This window comes from Oncorhynchus mykiss, chromosome 13 (genome assembly GCF_057628025.1).
Source record: "Oncorhynchus mykiss isolate SJ-2025 chromosome 13, ASM5762802v1, whole genome shotgun sequence".
NCBI lineage: Eukaryota > Metazoa > Chordata > Actinopteri > Salmoniformes > Salmonidae > Oncorhynchus > Oncorhynchus mykiss.
The window spans coordinates 30177501-30199164 of NC_143034.1; the positions used below are offsets into that span (position 1 = coordinate 30177501).

General features: G+C 44.8%; 1 protein-coding gene across 1 annotated transcript in view; it reads right to left on the reverse strand.

Moving 5' to 3' along the window:
• LOC110485942 (alpha-1,6-mannosylglycoprotein 6-beta-N-acetylglucosaminyltransferase B) overlaps positions 1–21664 on the reverse strand; it is a 170811-nt gene that overhangs the window by 4224 nt on the left and 144923 nt on the right. Inside the window, exons 10-15 of the mRNA XM_036940613.2 lie at positions 19320–19453; positions 17630–17760; positions 12812–12817; positions 6873–7031; positions 6153–6299; positions 5874–5990 (exon numbers count right to left, since the gene is read on the reverse strand). Coding sequence (XP_036796508.2) covers positions 5874–5990; positions 6153–6299; positions 6873–7031; positions 12812–12817; positions 17630–17760; positions 19320–19453 — 694 coding nt within the window. The remainder of the gene's footprint in view (positions 1–5873; positions 5991–6152; positions 6300–6872; positions 7032–12811; positions 12818–17629; positions 17761–19319; positions 19454–21664) is intronic.

Sequence of the window (21664 nt, forward strand, 5' to 3'; positions counted from 1 at the left end):
TAATTGCAATAAATAGCCAATTCTACCCAGTTGACTGCTCAGTTGGTTGAAGTATTTAGCTATTTTTATTGACTTGGCCAAAGCTTCGGATACGGTAGACCATTCCATTCTTGTGGGCCGGCTAAGGAGTATTGGTGTCTCTGAGGAGTCTTTGGCCTGGTTTGCAACTACCTCTCTCAAAGAGTGCAGTGTATAAAGTCAGAAAATCTGCTGTCTCAGCCACTGCCTGTCACCAAGGGAGTACACCAAGGCTCGATCCTAGGCCCCACGCTCTTCTCAATTTACATCAACAACATAGCTCAGGCAGTAGGAAGCTCTCTCATCCATTTATTTGCAGATGATACAGTCTTATACTCAGCTGGCCGCTCCCCGGATTTTGTGTTAAATGCTCAACAACAAAGCTTTCTTAGTGTGCAAGAAGCTTTCTCTGCCCTTAACCTTGTTCTGAACACCTCCAAAACAAAGGTCAACGTGGTTTGGTAAGAAGAATGCCCCTCTCCCCACAGGTGTGATTTCTACCTCTGAGGGTTTAAAGCTTGAGGTAGTCACCTCTACAAGTACTTGGGAGTATGGCTAGACGGTACACTGTCCTTCTCTCAGCACATATCAAAGCTGCAGGCTAAAGTTAAATCTAGGCTTGGTTTCCTCTAATGTAATCTCTCCTCTTTCACCCCAGCTGCCAAACTAACCCTGATTCAGATGACCATCCTTCACATGCTAGATTACAGAGACATAATTTATAGATCGGCAGGTAAGGGTACTCTCGAGCGGCTAGATGTTCTTTACCATTCTGCCATCAGATTTGCCACCAATGCTCCTTATAGGACACATCACTGCACTCTATACTCTTCTGTAAACTGGTCATCTCTGTAGACCAGTCACAAGACCCACTGGTTGATGCTTATTTATAAAACCCTCTTAGGCCTCACTCCCCCTGTCTAAGATATCTACTGCAGCCCTCATCCTCCACATACAACACCCATTCTGCCAGTCACATTCTGTTAAAGGTCCCCAAAGCACACACATCCCTGGGTCGCTCCTCTTTTCAGTTCACAGCAGCTAGCGACTGGAACGAGCTGCAACAAACACTCAAACTGGACACTTTTATCTCAATCTCTTGGACACTCTTACTGGCAGTTGTGGCTGCTTTATGTGATGTATTGTTTTCTCTACCTTCTTGCCCTTTGTGCTGTTGTCTGTGCCCAATAATGTTGGTACCATGTTTTGTGCTACTACCATGTTGTGTTGCTACCATGTTGATGTTATGTTGCCACCATGCTGTGTTGTCATGTGTTGCTGCCTTGCTATGTTGTTGTCTTAAATCTCTCTTCATGTCGTGTTTGTTTTGCCCTTTTCTTTATTTTGAATGTTTAATCCCAGCCCCCGTCCCCGCAGGAGGCCTTTTGCCTTTCGGTAGGCCGTCAATGTCATTAAGAATTTGTTCTTTACTGGTTTGCCTAGTTAAATAAAAGGTTAAATAAAATAAAAATGATTATTACTATAATACCAGGATTGTGTGTTTTCTTCTTAGCACGAGCGACTGGATACAGTATTACTTAACTGGATGTCCCTTTGGAACCAAGTGTCTCTGATAATACGTCGTAATATTTCAAGGAAACACATTTTTGATTAAGCACAAATAGTTATGTCCAACTTTTCCATTAGGAAGACGTGGAGCCTGAAAGTACACACCACATGTTAATAATGTATTCCCTCCAGTTTCAACAGTAGATCACGTGTCTAATGTTCCAAATCTCACTTGTAAACGATGCATCACTCAGTAAATCATCTTTTAATACAACATGTTTAACTGCATGTGAAATCTGACTTTTCCCATTTCAAATAAAGAAAAGCAAACCTGTAGAGAGGATTTATGAAAAAAAGTTACACGTCACAAATCTGATCAAAACATAAAGCAGAGCGAGGCACAGTCTCCACCTCCCTCCCTCTCTCCTTTCCTCCCTTCCTCCCTCACTGCCTCCCATTTATTAAAGAGGGATAAATATGAAAACAACAGGTCAGTGGGATGGACAGAATGAGAAAGGGGGAACATAGAGAGAGCGAGAGAGAGAGACCGAGCGAGAGAGAGACATAGAAAGAGAAATGGATAGGGATTTATGTGAACATGAAGAAGTGTCAGCCAGAAGAAATTGCTTGGTCTGCATGGCTGAGCATGTGGAGCCGCTCTGGTCAGAGAGCCAGCCCACAGACAAACAGGGGGAGTGTGCAGTCTCCAGAAAGGGGTGAAGTGGCCCATCAGCCACCTATCACTGGACGGACGGACGGACAGACAGACAGACAGACAGGCAGGCAGGCAGGCAGGCAGACAGGCAGACAGGCAGGCAGGCAGGCAGGCAGGCAGGCAGAGAGTAAGCGGAGGGGCACTGAGCTACGGCACGTCTGACAAGACACAGCAGACAGCAGGAGAGTGGAGAACACACACACATTTAGAGACACACACACAAACAACACAGCCTTATAGAGGCATTTTAATCGGCCTGTTTGACCTCTTGCTCAACCTCTCACACTCCCTGTAGCCTCAAGCTGACTGCAGGTTCCCATTAGTCCACATTTACTGCTAATTACTCCTTGGCTGTGGACACACTGTTTCCCAATGCTAGCATAGCATACACCACTGTCCTAGGTTAAATCATTGCAGCTAGCTCTTGTCCATATGGAGCTTTCGGAGGTGCATTTCAAGTGCACAGTATTTCCTGGATGGAGCGAGCTGAAACGTCATTTAAAAAAGCAGCGTCTCCCGATCAGTATCAAATCAAAATCAAATCAAATCGTATTAGTCACATGCACATGAAATGCATACTTACGAGCCCCAAACCAACAATACAGTTTAAAATAAATACAGATAAGAATAAGAAATAAAAGTAACAAGTAACTAAAGAGCAGAAGTAAAATAACAATGGCGAGACTATAAACAGTGTGCGGGGGCACCAGTTAGTTGAGGTAATATGTATATGTAGGTAGGGTTATTAAAGTGACTATGCATAGATGATAACAACATAGAGTAGGAGCGGTGTAAAATAGGGGTGGGGGGGGAGGCAATGCAAATAGTCTGGGTAGCCATTTGATTAGGTGTTCAGGAATCTTATGGCTTGGGGGTAGAAGCTGTTTAGAAGCCTCTTGGACATGGATTTGGCACTCCGGTACCGCTTGCCGTGCGGTAGCGGAGAGAACAGTCTTTGACTAGGGTGCCTGGAGTCTTTGACAATTTTTAGGGCCTTCCTCTAGTATAGAGGTCCTGGATGGCAGGACGCTTGGCCCCAGTGATGTCCTGGAACCGTTCGCTCTACCCTATGTAGTGCGAACGGCCCAGTTGCCATACCAGGCAGTGATGCAACCCGTCAGGATGCTCTCAATGATGCAGCTGTAGAACCTTTTGAGGATCTGAGGACCCATGCCAAATCTTTTCAGTGTCCTGAGGGGGAATAGGTTTAGTTGTGCCCTCTTCAAGACTGTCATGGTGTGCTTGGACCATGTTAGTTTGTTGGTGATGTGGACACCAAGAGACTTGAAACTCTCAACCTGCTCCACTACAGCCCTGTTGATAAGAATGGGGGCGTCTGTCCTCTTTTTCCTGTAGTACACAACTATCTCCTTTGTCTTGATCCCGTTGAGGGAGAGGTTGTTGTCCTGGCACCACACGGCCAGGTCTCTGACCTCCTCCCTATAGGCTGTCTCGTCGTTGTCAGTGATCAGGCCACTGTTGTGTCATCGGCAAACATAATGATGGTGTTAGAGTTGTGCCTGGCCGTGCAGTCATGAGTGAACAGGGAGTACAGGATGGGGCTGAGCACGCACCCCTGAGGGGCCCCTGTGTTGAGGATCAGCGTGGCGGATGTGTTGTTACCTACCCTTACCACCTGGGGGCAGCCCGTCAGGAAGTCCAGGATCCAGTTGCAGAGGGAGGTGTTTAGTCCCAGGGTCCTTAGCTTAGTGATGTGTTTGGAGGGCACTATGGAGTTGAACGCTGAGCTGTAGTCAATGAACAGCATTCTCATATAGGTTTTCCTTTTGTCCAGGTGGGAAAAGTGTGGAGTGCAATAGAGATTGCATCATCTGTGGATCTGTTGGGGCGGTATGCAAATTAGAGTGGGTCTAGGGTTTCTGGGATAATGGTGTTGCTGTGAGCCATGATCAGCCTTTCAAAGCACTTCATGACTACAGACGTGAGTTCTACAGGTTGGTAGTCATTTAGGCATGTTACCTTAGTGTTCTTGGGAACAGGCACTAGAGTGGTCTGCTTAAAACGTGTTGGTATTACAGATTCAGACAGGGAGAGGTTAAAAATGTCAGTGAAGATACTTGCCAGTTGGTCAGCACATGCTTGCAGTACACATTCTGGTAATCTGTCTGGTCCTGTGACCTTGTGAATGCTGACCTGTTTAAAGGACTTAGTCACATCGGCTGCGGAGAGCGTGATCACACAGTCTTCCGGAACAGCTGGTGCTCTCATGCATGTCTCAGTGTTATTTGCCTCGAAGCGAGCATAGAAGTAGTTGAGCTCGTCTGGTAGGCTCGTGTCATTGGGCAGCTCTTGGCTTTGCTTTAATTTGAAGTCTGTAATGGTTTGCAAGCCCTGCCACATCCAACGAGCATCAGAGCCGGTGTCGTACGATTCTATCTTAGTCCTGTATTGATGCTTTGTCTGTTTGATGTTTCGTTGGTGGGCATAGCGGGATTCGTTATAAGCTTCCGGGTTAGAGTCCCACTCCTTGAAAGCTACAGCTCTAGCCTTTAGCTCAGTGCGGATATTGCCTGTAATCCATGGCTTCTGGTTGGGGTATGTACAGTACGTACGGTCACTGTGGGGACGACGTCATCGATGCACTTATTGATGAAGCCAGTGACTGATGTGGTGTACTCTTCAATGCCATCGGAGGAATCACGGAACATATTCCAGTCTGTGCTAGCAAAACAGTCCTGTAGCTTAGCATCTGCTTCATCTGACCACTTTTTTATTGATCTAGTCACTGCTTTAATTTTTGCTTGTAAGCAGGAATCAGGAGGATAGAATATGGTCAGATTTGCCAAATGGAGGGCTAGGGAGAGCTTTGTATGCGTCTCTGTGTGTGGAGTAAATGTGGTCCAGAGTTTTTTTCCCCTCTGGTTGAACATGTGACATGCTGATAGAAATTTGGTAAAGCGGATTTAAGTTTCCCTGCATTAAAGTCCCCGGCTTCTATGAGCGCCGCATCTGGGTGAGTGTTTTCTTGTTTGCTTATGGCGGAATACAGCTCAATCAATGCTGTTTTAGTACCAGCCTCTGACTGTGGGGGTATGTAAACAGCTATGAAAAATACAGATGAAAACTCTTTCGGTAGATAGTGTGGTCTACTGCTTATCATGAGATACTCTCCCTCAGGCGAGCAATAGCTTGTGCACCAGCTGTTATTTACAAAAATACATAGTCAGCTGCTTTTTGTCTTACCAGACACCGTTGTTCTATCCTGCCGTTACAGCGTATAACCAGCCAGCGGTATGTTGATAGTGTCGTCATTCAGCCACGACTTCGTGAAGCATAAGATATTAGAGTTTTGAATGTCCCGTTGGTAGTTTAATCTTGCGCGTAGGTCATCGATTTTATTCTCCAAAGATTGCACGTTTTCTAGCAGAATGGAAGGAAGTGGGGGTTTATTCGATCGCCTACGAATTCTCAGAAGGCAGCCCGCCCTTTGGCCCCTATTTCTCCCCCTCGTCTTCACACAAATTACGGGGATCTGGGCCTGTTCCCGAGAAAGCAATATATTGTTCGCGGCGGGCTCGTCAGACTCGACAATCCTTCTCTGGTGGAACATAGTGTGTTTGGTCACTGCCAAAGAAACCAATGAGTCAAGAAATACATGAAATAACTGTACCTTGGTACTCATGATCTCTCTGATGGCAGAGTCAAACTCCTGGGAGTTGTTGTAGTCTACTGTCATGACGTGGGGCCGCCCAATGTACTGCTCTGCGTACGGGTGCTGGGACGACACCTGAGAGGGGTGGAGTAAAGAATTAGTAGAATATTCCAGTTTAAAGCAATATTCTGTGATGTATAAGTGGCACATTTGGTGTACAATCGGGAATGTTGGTAGTTCATTTTCAACTGAAGAGTGGTACAGTACTAGATACGGTGTTGACCAATGGGAGCTCACCTCTCGAGACGTTGGCTTGCCTCTGAAGAACTCGTGATTGAGCGAGCTGTGGGGTGGGTGGAACTTGGGCTGCAGGTAGATGCACCCATTGGCTATGGCCTCCAGAGGGGCGGGCCCTTCGTAGGGGAAACCAAACCCAATGAAGAGCTGGTGGAGGAGACGAAGATGATACCAATTAGGATAACCATCAGTTATTTTATTAATGCTTGTCAATTGAAAATGCTGCCATTTACAGATATACCAGGGACTGGAAGGTAACTGTGTGTTGGCCTTGCATGGATGCTGTTGTAGTTAGTGCTGGTGCAACAGTAGTGTGTGTGGAACTAGTGTGTGTGTGTTGTGTGTGTGTATTATGTGTGCATGCATAGTGCCTGAATGTGTTTGCGCACGTACAGATCTAGGATCTTAATTTGAGCCAGTTTGCTGCAACAGGAAATATGCATTATTATGAGGATTATAAGGAATGGACATTGTTTGTATGGGTTGATACATTCCCCGTAACTGAAAATCAGGTCTGTTACAAAATTACAAAAGTTACAAAATCAAGTTACAAAATTACAAACTTAAGAAGCCTTTTTAAACCTTGAATACACTTACATTTCCTGCATTGCAGGAAAGTTATCCTGCAACAGGGTGATCCAATTAAGATCCCACGTCTGTAGTGTGCTACCTCTTGCGTATGTTGTGTATCATCTTGTGTGTGTGTGTGTGTTCCAGTACCTTGGCCTTGCGGAGCAGCGTCTGCAGCTCGTGCTGGGGCAGCAGGCCGTGGTTCTTGACGTAGGCAGGCACCTCGGGGGGGCGCTGGGTCTCGTAGTACACCGTCCCGTGGACCTCCATGTACCTGTGGAGGATCTGGAGGAAACCCTCCTTACCCTGCTGATAGGCAAGGAGGAGGGAAGAGAGAGAGAGAGAGAATGTAAGAAAGTGAATGGGGAGTTGGTGAGCGAGGAGAGGAAGTGGGACGGTGGAAAAAGTCATGAGTGGGTGAGAAAGGAAAGGGAGAGAGTGAGAGGGTTGAGTTTGAGGGAGAAAGTGGAGGAGCACGTGCGGATGGGAGAGGGGGAGGGGGAGAGACGGAGGGAGCGAGAGACAGAGAGGGAAGGAGAGATGGAGAGAGAATGAAGGTGGTAGAGATGGAGAGCAAAGGAAGGAGTGAGAGATGGAGAGGGAAGGAAGGAGAGAGAGATGGAGGGAAGGAAGGAGGGAGATGAGAGGTAAGGAGGGAGGGAGAGATGGAGAGGGAAGGAAGGAGGGAGATGAGAGGTAAGGAGGGAGCGAGAGATGAGGGAAGGAGGGAGATGAGAGGTAAGGAGGGAGGGAGAGATGGAGAGGGAAGGAAGGAGGGAGATGAGAGGGAAGGAGGTAGAGAGAGATGGAGAGGGAAGGAAGGAGGGAGATGAGAGGGAAGGAGGGAGGGAGAGATGAGGGAAGGAGGGAGATGAGAGGGAAGGAGGGAGATGAGACGTAAGGAGGGAGGGAGAGATGGAGAGGGAAGGAAGGAGGGAGATGAGAGGTAAGGAGGAAGAGATGGAGAGGGAAGGAAGGAGAGAGAGATGGAGAGGGAAGGAAGGAGGGAGATGAGAGGGAAGAAAGGAGGGAGATGAGAGGGAAGGAAGTAGAGAGAGATGGAGAGGGAAGGAGGGAGGGGAGAGGTAAGGAGTGAGGGAGAGATGGAGAGGGAAGGAGGGAGATGAGAGGGAAGGAGGGAGATGAGAGGTAAGGAGGGAGGGAGAGATGGAGAGGGAAGGAAGGAGGGAGATGAGGGGGAAGGAGGTAGAGAGAGATGGAGAGGGAAGGAGGGAGGGGAGAGCTGGAGAGGGAAGGAGAGACAGAGAGAATGATGTGATTAGAGGTGATGCGTTAATGGCTGTGTGTGTGGTTGTTTATGAGTGTGCATATAAATGGCGTGTGTGTTAGGGTGTGTGTACGCGTGATAATGCACTATGACTGTTTAAGTGTGTGTGTATGAGTGGTTGTGAATTCACTGAGGGAGTGTGTGTGTGTGTGCTGTGTGAACGTTAGCATCTTCACACAGAGCGAGGCAGAGCCATTGCCTGTTAGTGAGCGCAGGGCATTTAATGTGACAGACCCCTTTAGAAAACCCAAAGAGACACACAGTGCCGCACTGCCGTGGGCCGTCAATATGAATGAGGGGAAGTGCTAGGGATCTGGCATGGTTTCCTGCACACGTGTGCACACACACACACCCTTTCTCTCAATCCCTCTCTATCTTCTCACACACATTTGGCCCCGAGCGTCTCTTCCCGGCGCCAGAGAGCGAGGAGCGAGGCGTCCATGTAGGGACGCAGGGGAAAAAATACTGGCAGACTGCCAGTACCACCCCAGGCACCCAGGGGGCAGCAGCAGAGCACAGCATTAGCCAGCCTGTGACAGCCGGTTGCACTCATCTCCTTACTGGCTGCTATGACATCCCTCTCCCTGACCTATCTGTGGAGCTCTCACACGTCTCTACCTATCTGATTGGTTCATTCAGTGGTTTATTCGGACGCCCATTGGCTTTTGCTGAAGCATCAGCTACTTTTCCTGGGGTCCACAAAAACACAAAACATGACAAGTAACAAAACACTGATACACTGATGGACAAGGACAGTCACACCCATTTCATATACAACAATATACAACCAATAATACAAAATAAATAATAATAATAGTATGAACGTGTGTGTCTTCATAGTCCCACCGTTCCATCATGCAGTAATGGGGCTGTAGGAGTAAAGACTGTAAAACAGCAAGCCTGCCTGTACATTGAAATGAATAGATTGTGCCCATACATTGAAATGAATAGATTATGCCCATACATTGAAATGAACAGATTATGCCCATACATTGAAATGAACAGATTGTGCCCATACATTGAAATGAATAGATTGTGCCCATACATTGAAATGAATAGATTATGCCCATACATTGAAATGAATAGATTGTGCCCATACATTGAAATGAATAGATTATGCCCATACATTGAAATGAATAGATTGTGCCCATACATTGAAATGAACAGATTGTGCCCATACATTGAAATGAACAGATTGTGCCCATACATTGAAATGAATAGATTATGCCCATACATTGAAATGAATAGATTATGCCCATACATTGAAATGAATAGATTATGCCCATACATTGAAATGAATAGATTGTGCCCATACATTGAAATGAATAGATTGTGCCCATACATTGAAATGAATAGATTGTGCCCATACATTGAAATGAATAGATTGTGCCCATACATTGAAATGAACAGATTGTGCCCATACATTGAAATGAATAGATTGTGCCCATACATTGAAATGAATAGATTGTGCCCATACATTGAAATGAATAGATTATGCCCGTACATTGAAATGAATAGATTATGCCCATACTTTGAAATGAATAGATTATGCCCATACATTGAAATGAATAGATTATGCCCATACATTGAAATGGATAGATTATGCCCATACATTGAAATGAATAGATTATGCCCATACATTGAAATGAATAGATTATGCCCATACATTGAAATGAATAGATTATGCCCATACTTTGAAATGAATAGATTATGCCCGTACATTGAAATGAATAGATTATGCCCATACATTGAAATGAATAGATTATGCCCATACATTGAAATGAATAGATTATGCCCATACATTGAAATGAGTAGATTATGCCCATACATTGAAATGAATAGATTATGCCCATACATTGAAATGAATAGATTATTCCCATACATTGAAATGAATAATTATAAATAGGGAGTACACATATCTATTGTGGCATACAAGCAAACCACATCTACGCACAATAACAGATGTGCTTTCTGGCTGATTCTATACAGTGCATTCATGTGTCGAAGCAACAGTACATCTTTCTTCTGAGAGGCACAACCTTTAAACCCAGTAGCGCATCTTAAGTCGATATGGAGGCTTTGTGTTTTTCGTGTGGGTGAGAGAAGTGCAAAGATGTTGACAATAAAAGGGGATGCATTTTGAGGTGAGAGATGTGTGAGAGTGTGTGTGAGCGCACTCGTGTGTGTGTGTGTGTGTGTGTGTGTGTGTGTGTGTGTGTGTGTGTGTGTGTGTGTCCATGCGCTTCACCTGTGTGTGTTTAAGCATGGGCACCCTTTCATAGCTAGCCTCCACGTCTGAAAAACAAAACAACCCCTCACCCCCTCAATGTGAATCAACCACAGCCCAGGTCTCCTTATTGACTTCCTGCTTCCTGGAAGCAGCTTCTTAAGAAGCTTACTGTATCCCTGTTCTATTGTGTGCTCGCCCTGTAGGCTGTGCTGTAATTGGTTGGCTGCTGCGATAGATGGTTTCCTATGAGGATTTTCCCAGCCAATTAGGAGATTAGCCAACGCTCTGAGTGCACCAGACACTATGAATTAGAGCCAATGAAACAGAGAGAGAACCACACACACCCAGACGCTCACACACGGATGTAACCCAGGCTTAGCCCAGGCTAGCTAATCCTTGACCTGGCTTGACTGGGCCAGGCCCGTGCCACATTAGAAATGCTAATTATCTAACCTGGACTCTATTCTCAGGAATCAGTTCATATAGATCAAGGTTGGGTTACGAGAGTGTGAAAACCGGCCGGGACTCGGGGAAGATGAAAGTTTTATTTATACAATAGAAGTCATCCTGAACTTTGTGTGGTGGGTTTAAGCTTGTTTGACTGGGTTTCAACTCAAGTGAACTGGACGTCTTGCCAGGAAATGGCCTGTTGGGGGACTGCAAAGAGAGAACGAGAGAGAACGAGAGAAGAGGAAGAGACATGGCTCTCGGGTGTGTGTGAGGAGGAGTGTGTGTCTGTCCTGGAGGTAGTGTAATAACGAGCTGGCGCACACCCCCCCCCCAAAAAAGTGACCAAATCAAGCTTCATTTGTACGGCACATTTCAGACATGGAACGCAACGCAACGCAATGTATTTCACAAACGAATAAAAAACGATGAAAATGAAAGCTGAAATATTTACTACACAACAAACGTAAGATACAAAACAAAATAATGACAAGAACTAAACTACTAAACCCCCCCCCCCCCCCCTAAGGAAAAGCAAAGCTAAAAAAAGAGCCGTTTTAAGATCTCTTTTAAATTACGTCCACAGTTTGGGCCTCCCTCAGGTTCTCTGGCAGGCAATTCCAGAAGCCAGGAGCATAATAACTAAAGGCGGCCCAAAAAAACACCCCAAAAAGTTGGTGGAGGTTCTGACTAAATGGCGAGTAGGCTATACAAATGAAGAAAGATAATTGTGTACTCTATATACAAGCTCCCAGTAATGTATTTGGTGAACCAACGTTTCGGCATCACTGTACCTTCTTCAGGGTGAACATACAGCAGAGGAGGCTGCTGAGGGGAGGACGGCTCATAATAATGGCTGCAAAGTGGGCGAATGGAATGGCATCAAACACGTGGAAAAAATGTGCTTGATACCATTCCACTAATTGGGGGGGGGGGGAATGAACATACTGGCACCAAAAACACAAAGCACCTGCAGGCCTCTGCAAAACTCTATCTTCCTCTCTCCATACTCACAATTTCAATTTTTGAGGAGGCTGGTTGCCAAGACAAGGATAAGGACAAGGATATCCCAGGCAAAAAGCACAAGAAACCCCCTATGCCCATTGGAATACGAGATGGAGTCATCACAATATTGTTTACGGCTTTGGCCTGCCTTACAGGCCCGACTCACAAGGTTAACATTTCAGAAATCAATACTAGTACTATCCCTTAAAACTCAACACACACTTCTCCTCTACTCATGTCTCCATGATACGACTAAGCCCAATACCACATAGCGCAAGCAAGAACTATCGATTTGTTCGACAAATTGCCTCAAGCAGCAGAAAGAGAGACTGCAGAAGTTAACCCCCCAAAAAACAACAGTTTCGATAGCGTTGAGAAAGATAGAACCACTACTTCATAAAATGGGCACGTGAAGTCTGGGTCCGCTCCAGTATTTTGGATTGGACCAGATGTCCTAGTCGCTCGCCCAGTATTCAGAAAGACATCTGTGGCACCACACAGCTTCCCAGTCCAATAATATCTCTCTCTCTCTCTCTCTCTCTCTCCCTCTCTCTCTCTAGTATTCAGAAAGACCTCTGTGGCACCACACAGCTTCCCAGTCCAATAATCTCGCTCTCTCTCTCTCTCTCTCTCTCTCTCTCTCTCTCTCTCTCTCTCTCTCTCTCTCTCTCTCTCTCTCTCTCTCTCTCTCTCTCTCTCTCTCTCTCTCTCTCTCTGTCTCTCTCTCTCTCTCTCTCTCTCTCTCTCTCTCTCTCTCTCTCTCTCTCTCTCTCTCTCTCTCTCTCTCTCTCTAGTATTCAGAAAGACATCTGTGGCACCACACAGCTTCCCAGTCCAATAATATTTCTCTCTCTCTCTCTCTCTCTCAGCGGTGGACTGTTCAAACCACTCGTGTCTCGTCAATTCACCATTATCTCTACACGAAACGTGCATAAAAGAAAAGGCAAAGGAAGGCATTGTGATAGCAGCTGTATGCGAGGTCAAACTGACAACCCCAGGAGTCTGTATTGGGTGTTCATAGAGAGTGTGATCATGGAGGAAACGGTGGACTGAATGTATGAGCCGAGGTTTAAGTGAGAGGGAACAGGGCCGGTGTGTTTCGGCTGAGAAGAGTCTTACCTGGAGCTGCAGCAGAGTATATCATCCACCAAGATGCAATGGAGAGACGCACGGGAGGAAGAGAGGAGGGGACAGGAGAGAAGAGAAGTGTCGAAGAAGAGAGGGGAGAAGAATGCGGAAGGGGACAGAGAATCGAGGAGGGGAAAGACAAGAGAAAGAACAAACAAATATTCAACTCCATCTGTCATGTATTGCATTTCCCCCCTTCTGTTCCTGTAAAGCGGCAATTGCTCGACGTTCGCACGCCGTTTCTAAAATATCTTCTGTCTCGCCTTGAGATGCAAGACTAAACCATTGAATGAAAATCCGCGGGAATTGCCGCACGCCAACAGAGGCGGAGGGGGAACAAAGTTACAGCTAAGCCAGGTCTTTAAACGAAATCCAGTTCGAGTCTCTCCCTCATCGAATATGCACTGTGAGCAACCAGGCTGCTTTTGAAAGGAAATGTTGCTGCAAATGAAGGCTTTAGGACTCCGTTAAATGCATCCACGTGCGGCTGTGTGCCAAATGTAATATCTTCTATAGATAGTAGATACATGGCATGTCGATCGTTTGGTCTGTTATGCAGTTAACAGCTCTGCGCTGTTATTTTTTTTTTTTACATCTCTGTAGTGTATACCGGGGGAGTGATAAGTGTGTGAGTGTTCAGGAGGGGTGTGGTAACTTAGTGTGGATGAGGATGTGAATAAGATTGTAGCCCCTCAAGTAGTTGATATTGATTTAACCTCTTGTTCTTGACCGTAGGAAATGGAAGTGAGCTGATTTAACATGGTACTGCTTCTCATCCATATTGAGTCTGTCTGTGAGTCTCCGTGTATCTATTGGACGGTCTGTCTAAAAACCTGTTTTTGCTTTGTCATTATGGGGTATTGTGTGTAAATGCACTGTATGTTTATATGTATTTCAATTGACTGACTTCCTGATATGAATTGTAACTCGTTGAAATTGTAACTCGTTGAAATTGTAACTCGTTGAAATTGTAACTCGTTGAAATTGTAACTCGTTGAAATTGTTACTCGTTGAAATTGTTGCATGTTGCATTTATACTTTTGTTCAATATAATATAATATAATAACACACGGGCACACACACACACACACACACACACACACACATATATTTGGGCTGCAATTTCAGAGGCTGGTAACTCTGGGTCTTCCTTTCCTGTGGCGGTCCTCATGAGAGCCAGTTTCATCATGGCGCTTGATGCTTTTTGCAACTGCACTTGAAGAAACTTTCACAGTTTCCGCATTGACTGACCTTCGTGTCTTAAAGTAATGATGGACTGTCGTTTCTCTTGGCTTATTTGAGATGTTCTCGCCATAATATGAACTTGGTCTTTTACCAAATAGGGCTATCTTCTGTATACCACCCCTACCTTGTCACAACAGAACTGATTCACACTGTGAGTCTCCATTAACTTTTAACAAGGCACACCTGCTATTTGAAATGCATCCCAGGTGACTATCTCATGAAAGCTGGTTGAAAGAATGCCAAGAGAGTGCAAAGCTGTCATCAAGGTTTGTCTAACACTTTTTTGGTTACTACATGATTCCATGTGTGTTATTTCATAGTTTTGATGTCTTCACTATTATCCGACAATGTAGAAAATAGTTTAAAAAATTGACGGGTATGACGGGTACTGTATATATATATATTGAACAAAAATATAAACGCAACATGCAATAAGGAAATCAGTCAATTGAAATAAATTCATTAGTACCTAATCTATGGACTTCACATTCCGTCTCCCACAGTTGAAGTGTACCTATGATAAAAATTACAGACCTCTACATGCTTTGTAAGTAGGAAAACCTGCAAAATTGGCAGTGTATCAAATACTTGTCCTCCCCACTGTATATGCAGTATACTGTAGTCACACATTAAAATGCAAAAACTCAGTCACGCAAAGCACAAATAAAACATCACCGATCACAGAAAAACATTTACATTCCTCCACAAATAAATCCCCAATCAATACTTTAAATTGCCCGAACGGCACCAGAACATCAAGATGAAACGTTTTCAGAATTTTGTTCCAGCAATACAGTGCATTCAAACTAAAAGCAGGTTTATCTAGCTCGGTGGAGACACTAGGAACCTCAAGAGTTAACCAATCCTGTGAACGGATTAGGCAACTCAGGTGGCTGTACCTCAACAGCAAAGTTAGATAAGACGAAAGCTTATAAAGTATAGCCTTGGAAAGAAAAAGGGAGTCATGTAGAGATAGATCTAAGGGTCTTTGGCGAAGTCCAGCCAACCTTTTGACACAGGATACAGTGATGAGTATCAAAACTGTCGCCTGGAACAAACCGAAGGGCACTATGGTAGATGGCATCCAAAGGTTTAAGAGTAGTAGCAGCTGCACTTTGATAAATAACATCACCATAATCAAGAACAGATACAAATATTGACTTAACAATCTGCTTCCTACTGCTTAGAGAAAGGCACCATCTGTTTCTATAGAAAAAGCCAACTTGAAATCTTAGCTTCTTAAACCAGCTCATCTATATGTTTTGAAACGTCAAATCCACATCAATCCGAAGGCCTAAGTATTCATTCTAAGAGCACAGGGATATTCCGGGTACGAGCTGGATGACATAAAGCAGATCTAGATTAAAGATCAGACATGCTTCATTCATGAAGGGAATTTGAACTGCTCTACCAAAATCTAAAAAGATTTCACCCCCCCCCCCCGGCTCTTTACCCGACTACGTATAACTAATGTCAGTGGGATAATTATCTCTCTGCACGCAGACCTGGACTGAAATAGTGTTGGAAATCTTTTAAGTACGTTAAGTGTTTGCTTGAGCCGGCCTGGAGCGCTAGGTGGGCACTTTTGGGACTATCCCATTTCATACGGGCAAGCTACAGTGCCTTGCGAAAGTATTCGGCCCCCTTGAACTTTGCGACCTTTTGCCACATTTCAGGCTTCAAACATAAAGATATAAAACTGTATTTTTTTGTGAAGAATCAACAACAAGTGGGACACAATCATGAAGTGGAACGACATTTATTGGATATTTCAAACGTTTTTTAACAAATCAAAAACTGAAAAATTGGGCGTGCAAAATTATTCAGCCCCTTTACTTTCAGTGCAGCAAACTCTCTCCAGAAGTTCAGGGAGGATCTCTGAATGATCCAATGTTGACCTAAATGACTAATGATGATAAATACAATCCACCTGTGTGTAATCAAGTCTCCGTATAAATGCACCTGCACTGTGATAGTCTCAGAGGTCCGTCAAAAGCGCAGAGAGCATCATGAAGAACAAGGAACACACCAGGCAGGTCCGAGATACTGTTGTGAAGAAGTTTAAAGCCGGATTTGGATACAAAAAGATTTCCCAAGCTTTAAACATCCCAAGGAGCACTGTGCAAGCGATAATATTGAAATGGAAGGAGTATTAGACCACTGCAAATCTACCAAGACCTGGCCGTCCCTCTAAACTTTCAGCTCATACAAGGAGAAGACTGATTAGAGATGCAGCCAAGAGGCCCATGATCACTCTGGATGAACTGCAGAGATCTACAGCTGAGGTGGGAGACTCTGTCCATAGGACAACAATCAGTCGTATATTGCACAAATCTGGCCTTTATGGAAGAGTGGCAAGAAGAAAGACATTTCTTAAAGATATCCATAAAAAGTGTTGTTTAAAGTTTGCCACAAGCCACCTGGGAGACACACCAAACATGTGGAAGAAGGTGCTCTGGTCAGATGAAACCAAAATTGAACTTTTTGGCGACAATGCAAAACGTTATGTTTGGCGTAAAAGCAACACAGCTGAACACACCATCCCCACTGTCAAACATGGTGGTGGCAGCATCATGGTTTGGGCCTGCTTTTCTTCAGCAGGGACAGGGAAGATGGTTAAAATTGATGGGAAGATGGATGGAGCCAAATACAGGACCATTCTGGAAGAAAACCTGATGGAGTCTGCAAAAGACCTGAGACTGGGACGGAGATTTGTCTTCCAACAAGGCAATGATCCAAAACATAAAGCAAAATCTACAATGGAATGGTTCAAAAATAAACATATCCAGGTGTTAGAATGGCCAAGTCAAAGTCCAGACCTGAATCCAATCGAGAATCTGTGGAAAGAACTGAAAACTGCTGTTCACAAATGCTCTCCATCCAACCTCACTGAGCTCGAGCTGTTTTGCAAGGAGGAATGGGAAAAATGTCAGTCTCTCGATGTGCAAAACTGATAGAGACATACCCCAAGCGACTTACAGCTGTAATCGCAGCAAAAGGTGGAGCTACAAAGTATTCACTTAAGGGGGCTGAATAATTTTGCACGCCCAATTTTTCAGTTTTTGATTTGTTAAAAAAGTTTGAAATATCCAATAAATGTCGTTCCACTACATGATTGTGTCCCACTTGTTGTTGATTCTTCACAAAAAAATACAGTTTTATATCTTTATGTTTGAAGCCTGAAATGTGGCAAAAGGTCACAAAGTTCAAGGGGGCCGAATACTTTCGCAAGGCACTGTATATGCCATTGGATGAGGTAATGTTTTTGGTTCTAAGTGGTACCAAGAACGAGATAAGAACTTAGTTTAGGAGACCAAACTGAACGATGATTTATAGCCAATGCTGTCTGGCTATGTGTGTCTTTGCTATAAAGGATCTCAGTTGCCAATATGTAAGCACTCTCAGAGAATTAATTTATGACACTGAATTGATCTGAGAGTCACAGGGCTATGGTGAAGCTCATATAATAAAACATGTACTTTATGATAACTCTGACTTGTGTGTGGTTTGCTTTCTCATGATTTGGTAATACAGGAAATTTCCACGACAATGTGTTTTGCCTACCTTCCACATGCTGGCCTCCTTGCCGTAAACCACAGCCATGTTGTTGACCTTGTTCTGCATGATGCTACTCTTCTCGGTGTCGTTCAGCTCCTCAGACACAAAGCCCATGAACGAGTTGTCTGGAGTGTGGGCTGAGGAGAGGAGGGTGAGAGAGAGGGAGGAGGGAAAGGGCAGAGTGAGGGGAAGGGAGAGTGACAGGGGAAAAGATTGAGACAGATACAGAAGAGATAGTAAACACACAGGTGTATACCTTCATCTCATTTGAACGTGAGCTTAACAATATCCTCAGTGAAATGTGAAGAGGTTCTACTGATATTGATATGGCCTGTGCCTCAGTCTAATTCTAATATGCTAATTCAAAAAGGTATTGTAAGTGTGGCTAATCTAAAAGCTGTCTGTATGCTAAAGTCCTGGCATTGTTGTGTTAAGTGGTATGTTAAACCTAGGTGGATTCTGCAGGTATCTATTGTGGGTGCATTATAGCCAGGTGGATAGGTACAGATGTAGGATCTTAATTTGAGCCAGTTTGTTACAGCAGGAAAATAATCCTGCAACAGGAAAAGTTCATTATAATGTGGATTATAATGAATGGACATTTTTTGTAGGGGTTGATACATTTTTCGTTAGGGCAAATCAAGTCTGGCATTTTAAATGGAAATTACAAACTTTAGAAGCCTTTTAAAATCTTGAATACACTAGATGTTTGCATTTCCGTCTCTGCTGGAAAATGCTCAGCAACAAATCAGTGATCATCTGTACTGGTGGTGCAGAATATATAGCGATGCTAAGTGGTGCTGTGGAGGATGGAGTGGGTGAGGGTGGATAAAGTCAAGTGCTCTGTTAGCTCAATGACATGCTATGAAAAGCAGAGCCAGTCAGATAGTGAAGGCCAGGGCTCTATGATGGTAGAATCCTACTGTGTCCCACTGTGGCCTCCCAACTCTCACATCACTCTGGCCTCCTAACTCTCACATCACTCTGGCCTCCTAACTCTCACATCACTCTGGCCTCCTAACTCTCACATCACTCTGGCCTCCTAACTCTCACATCACTCTGGCCTCCTAACTCTCACATCACTCTGGCATCCTAACTCTCACATCACTGTGGCCTCCTAACTCTCACATCACTGTGGCCTCCTAACTCTCACATCACTCTGGCCTCCTAACTCTCCCATCACTCTGGCCTCCTAACTCTCCCATCACTCTGGCCTCCTAACTCCCCCATCACTCTGGCCTCCTAACTCTCCCATCACTGTGGCCTCCTACCTCTCACATCACCATGTCCTCCAAACTCTCCCTCCTAACTCCCTCCTAACTTTCCCATAAGTAGTTTTGGACTTGACATCCAATAATAGTGAACTAACCTTTTTAATATGCCATTTTCCAAAAGCAAATAATAATTGAGCCCCCAACAAGCACATGGCTATATTCAGGTCTTAATTGTAGCCCTCTTCCCAATACACCTAATATCTGCTGAAAGTTTCATGGGTGGTGCTTTGCCTTGGACCCTGGCACTCCTCCCCCTGAATCGCTATAATATAATGACGTTGTTTACGTCCAATACTGTTGTAGACTGAATCAACAATCTGAGACCAGGAAATCTTACAGATTGGGCCTTTAATCATAGTCTCTGCAACCATCCATTGTGTTGTAATACTAATGAGTGATAACCCATATTGATGTATACTTACGGAACATGGTCATGTACTGTCTGGAGTTGAGGTTCCAGTAGCCCCAGTTGGTCCTGTAGCCGTGCAGGGTGGCGTAGTCCTCATGGTTGTAGGCCGGCTCTGTCCCGAAGGTGTCAATAACACGGATGTGGCACCTGAAATAAGGAGCACATTTTAACACGACACCAGCGAGCAAATCTACACATCTGACATTTCCTGTCAAAAGTGGGTACTGGTATTAAATGTGAGATTAATTTAAACATCATGTGTATTTCTGAACATGCTGAAAACTGTCAGAACAGACAACGCCCGACTTCTGAATGCTTGTTTTTGACATGAATGTTTTGTATGAATGTAAATAACTAAATAAATTACGTCACAATAGATTTTTAGACGGAATTAATCATTTCAGTAATGGCCACAATGCATCACCACCGCTCTTTTCCCCCGAAAGCCTTTGTGTTTTCTCAAAGGCCGTAATCACAAGTGGAGGTCTGTGTTGGTTAATCGGTCTTTCAAATAGTGTGTGTGTTTGTGTGTGTGTGTGTGTATGTGTGTGTATTTGTCTGCTCGATATGCAGGGTGTGTGTCTGTTTGACAAGCTATGCGTATGTGTCTGTCAAGAGAGAACACAGAAAAAGCAACGAAGGTTAACTACCATCAATACCGGTTTTCAAGACACACATTGCTGAACATACTATCGGCACTACGGCGACAAAGGCTCACTATGAAACGGTTGTAAAGTAGCAGTTAATAGATATAGCTGTGCCTCTGTTGATGGGAGAGGGGCATCAATCATTTCTGTTGTTCCAAAAGCTACCAAGTGTTGTTTGGGAGCTGAGATGGAAAACCAAGTAATATAAGCAGAATTAAAGGCCAGTTTACCCTCTCAGAAATGTAAGGGCACGTAATTGAACTAGACGCAGCATGGTAAAGTAATGGCTATGGGGAATACTGAGAAATTGGGTAATAACTATCTCTTGGAATCAAGGAAAAATGGTGACATGGTAACTCACGGATTCCCTACACACGCTCCAAAGCCCTAACAGTTCTGCCCTGGGCTTTGCCAGTCTAGTGAGTGTTAAATCCGGCCACTGTCTGAGCTCAGGGACGATTAGTAAAAGAAGCTGAAGACCAGTGAGAGCCCAGGGCATTTCCATGGAAAAGAACCCACGCGCACCAACATGTGAAGTACGTAGGAGCATATCAAATTGGGTGTCAGATGAAAGCGAAGAGTCTATATTTTTGGGAAATGAAGGCATAGATACATTTTTCTTTCCATTATCTAGCTTAAAAACTTGGCATAAGTAAAGGTTTTTATTTATGGAGAAATAGATGTAAAAGGGGTCTTAGGGATTTCAAGGTTTTACTGCTAACCTACAAAGCATTACATGGGCTTGCTCCTACCTATCTCTCTGATTTGGTCCTGCCGTACATACCTACACGTACGCTACGGTCACAAGACGCAGGCCTCCTAATTGTCCCTAGAATTTTTAAGCAAACAGCTGGAGGCAGGGCTTTCTCCTATAGAGCTCAATTTTTATGGAATGGTCTGCCTACCCATGTGAGAGACGCAAACTCGGTCTCAACCTTTAAGTCTTTACTGAAGACTCATCTCTTCAGTGGGTCATATGATTGAGTGCAGTCTGGCCCAGGAGTGTGAAGGTGAATGGAAAGGCTCTGGAGCAACGAACCGCCCTTGCTGTCTCTGCCTGGCCGGTTCCCCTCTTTCCACAGGGATTCTCTGCCTCTAACCCTATTACAGGGGCTGAGTCACTGGCTTACTAGGGCTCTTTCATACCGTCCCTAGGAGGGGTGCGTCACTTGAGTGGGTTGAGTCACTGATGTGATCTTCCTGTCTGGGTTGGCGCCCCCCCTTGGGTTGTGCCGTGGCGGAGATCTTTGTGGGCTATACTCGGCCTTGTCTCAGGATGGTAAGTTGGTGGTTGAAGATATCCCTCTAGTGGTGTGGGGGCTGTGCTGTGGCAAAGTGGGTGGGGTTATATCCTTCCTGTTTGGCCCTGTCCGGGGGTGTCCTCGGATGAGGCCACAGTGTCTCCTGACCCCTCCTGTCTCAGCCTCCAGTATTTATGCTGCAGTAGTTTATGTGTCGGGGGGCTAGGGTCAGTTTGTTATATCTGGAGTACTTCTCCTGCCCTATCCGGTGTCCTGTGTGAATTTAAGTATGCTCTCTCTAATTTTCTCTTTCTCTCTCTCGGAGGACCTGAGCCCTAGGACCATGCCTCAGGACTACCTGACATGATGACTCCTTGCTGTCCCCAGTCCACCTGGCCGTGCTGCTGCTGCTCCAGTTTCAACTGTTCTGCCTGTGATTATTATTATTTGACCATGCTGGTCATTTATGA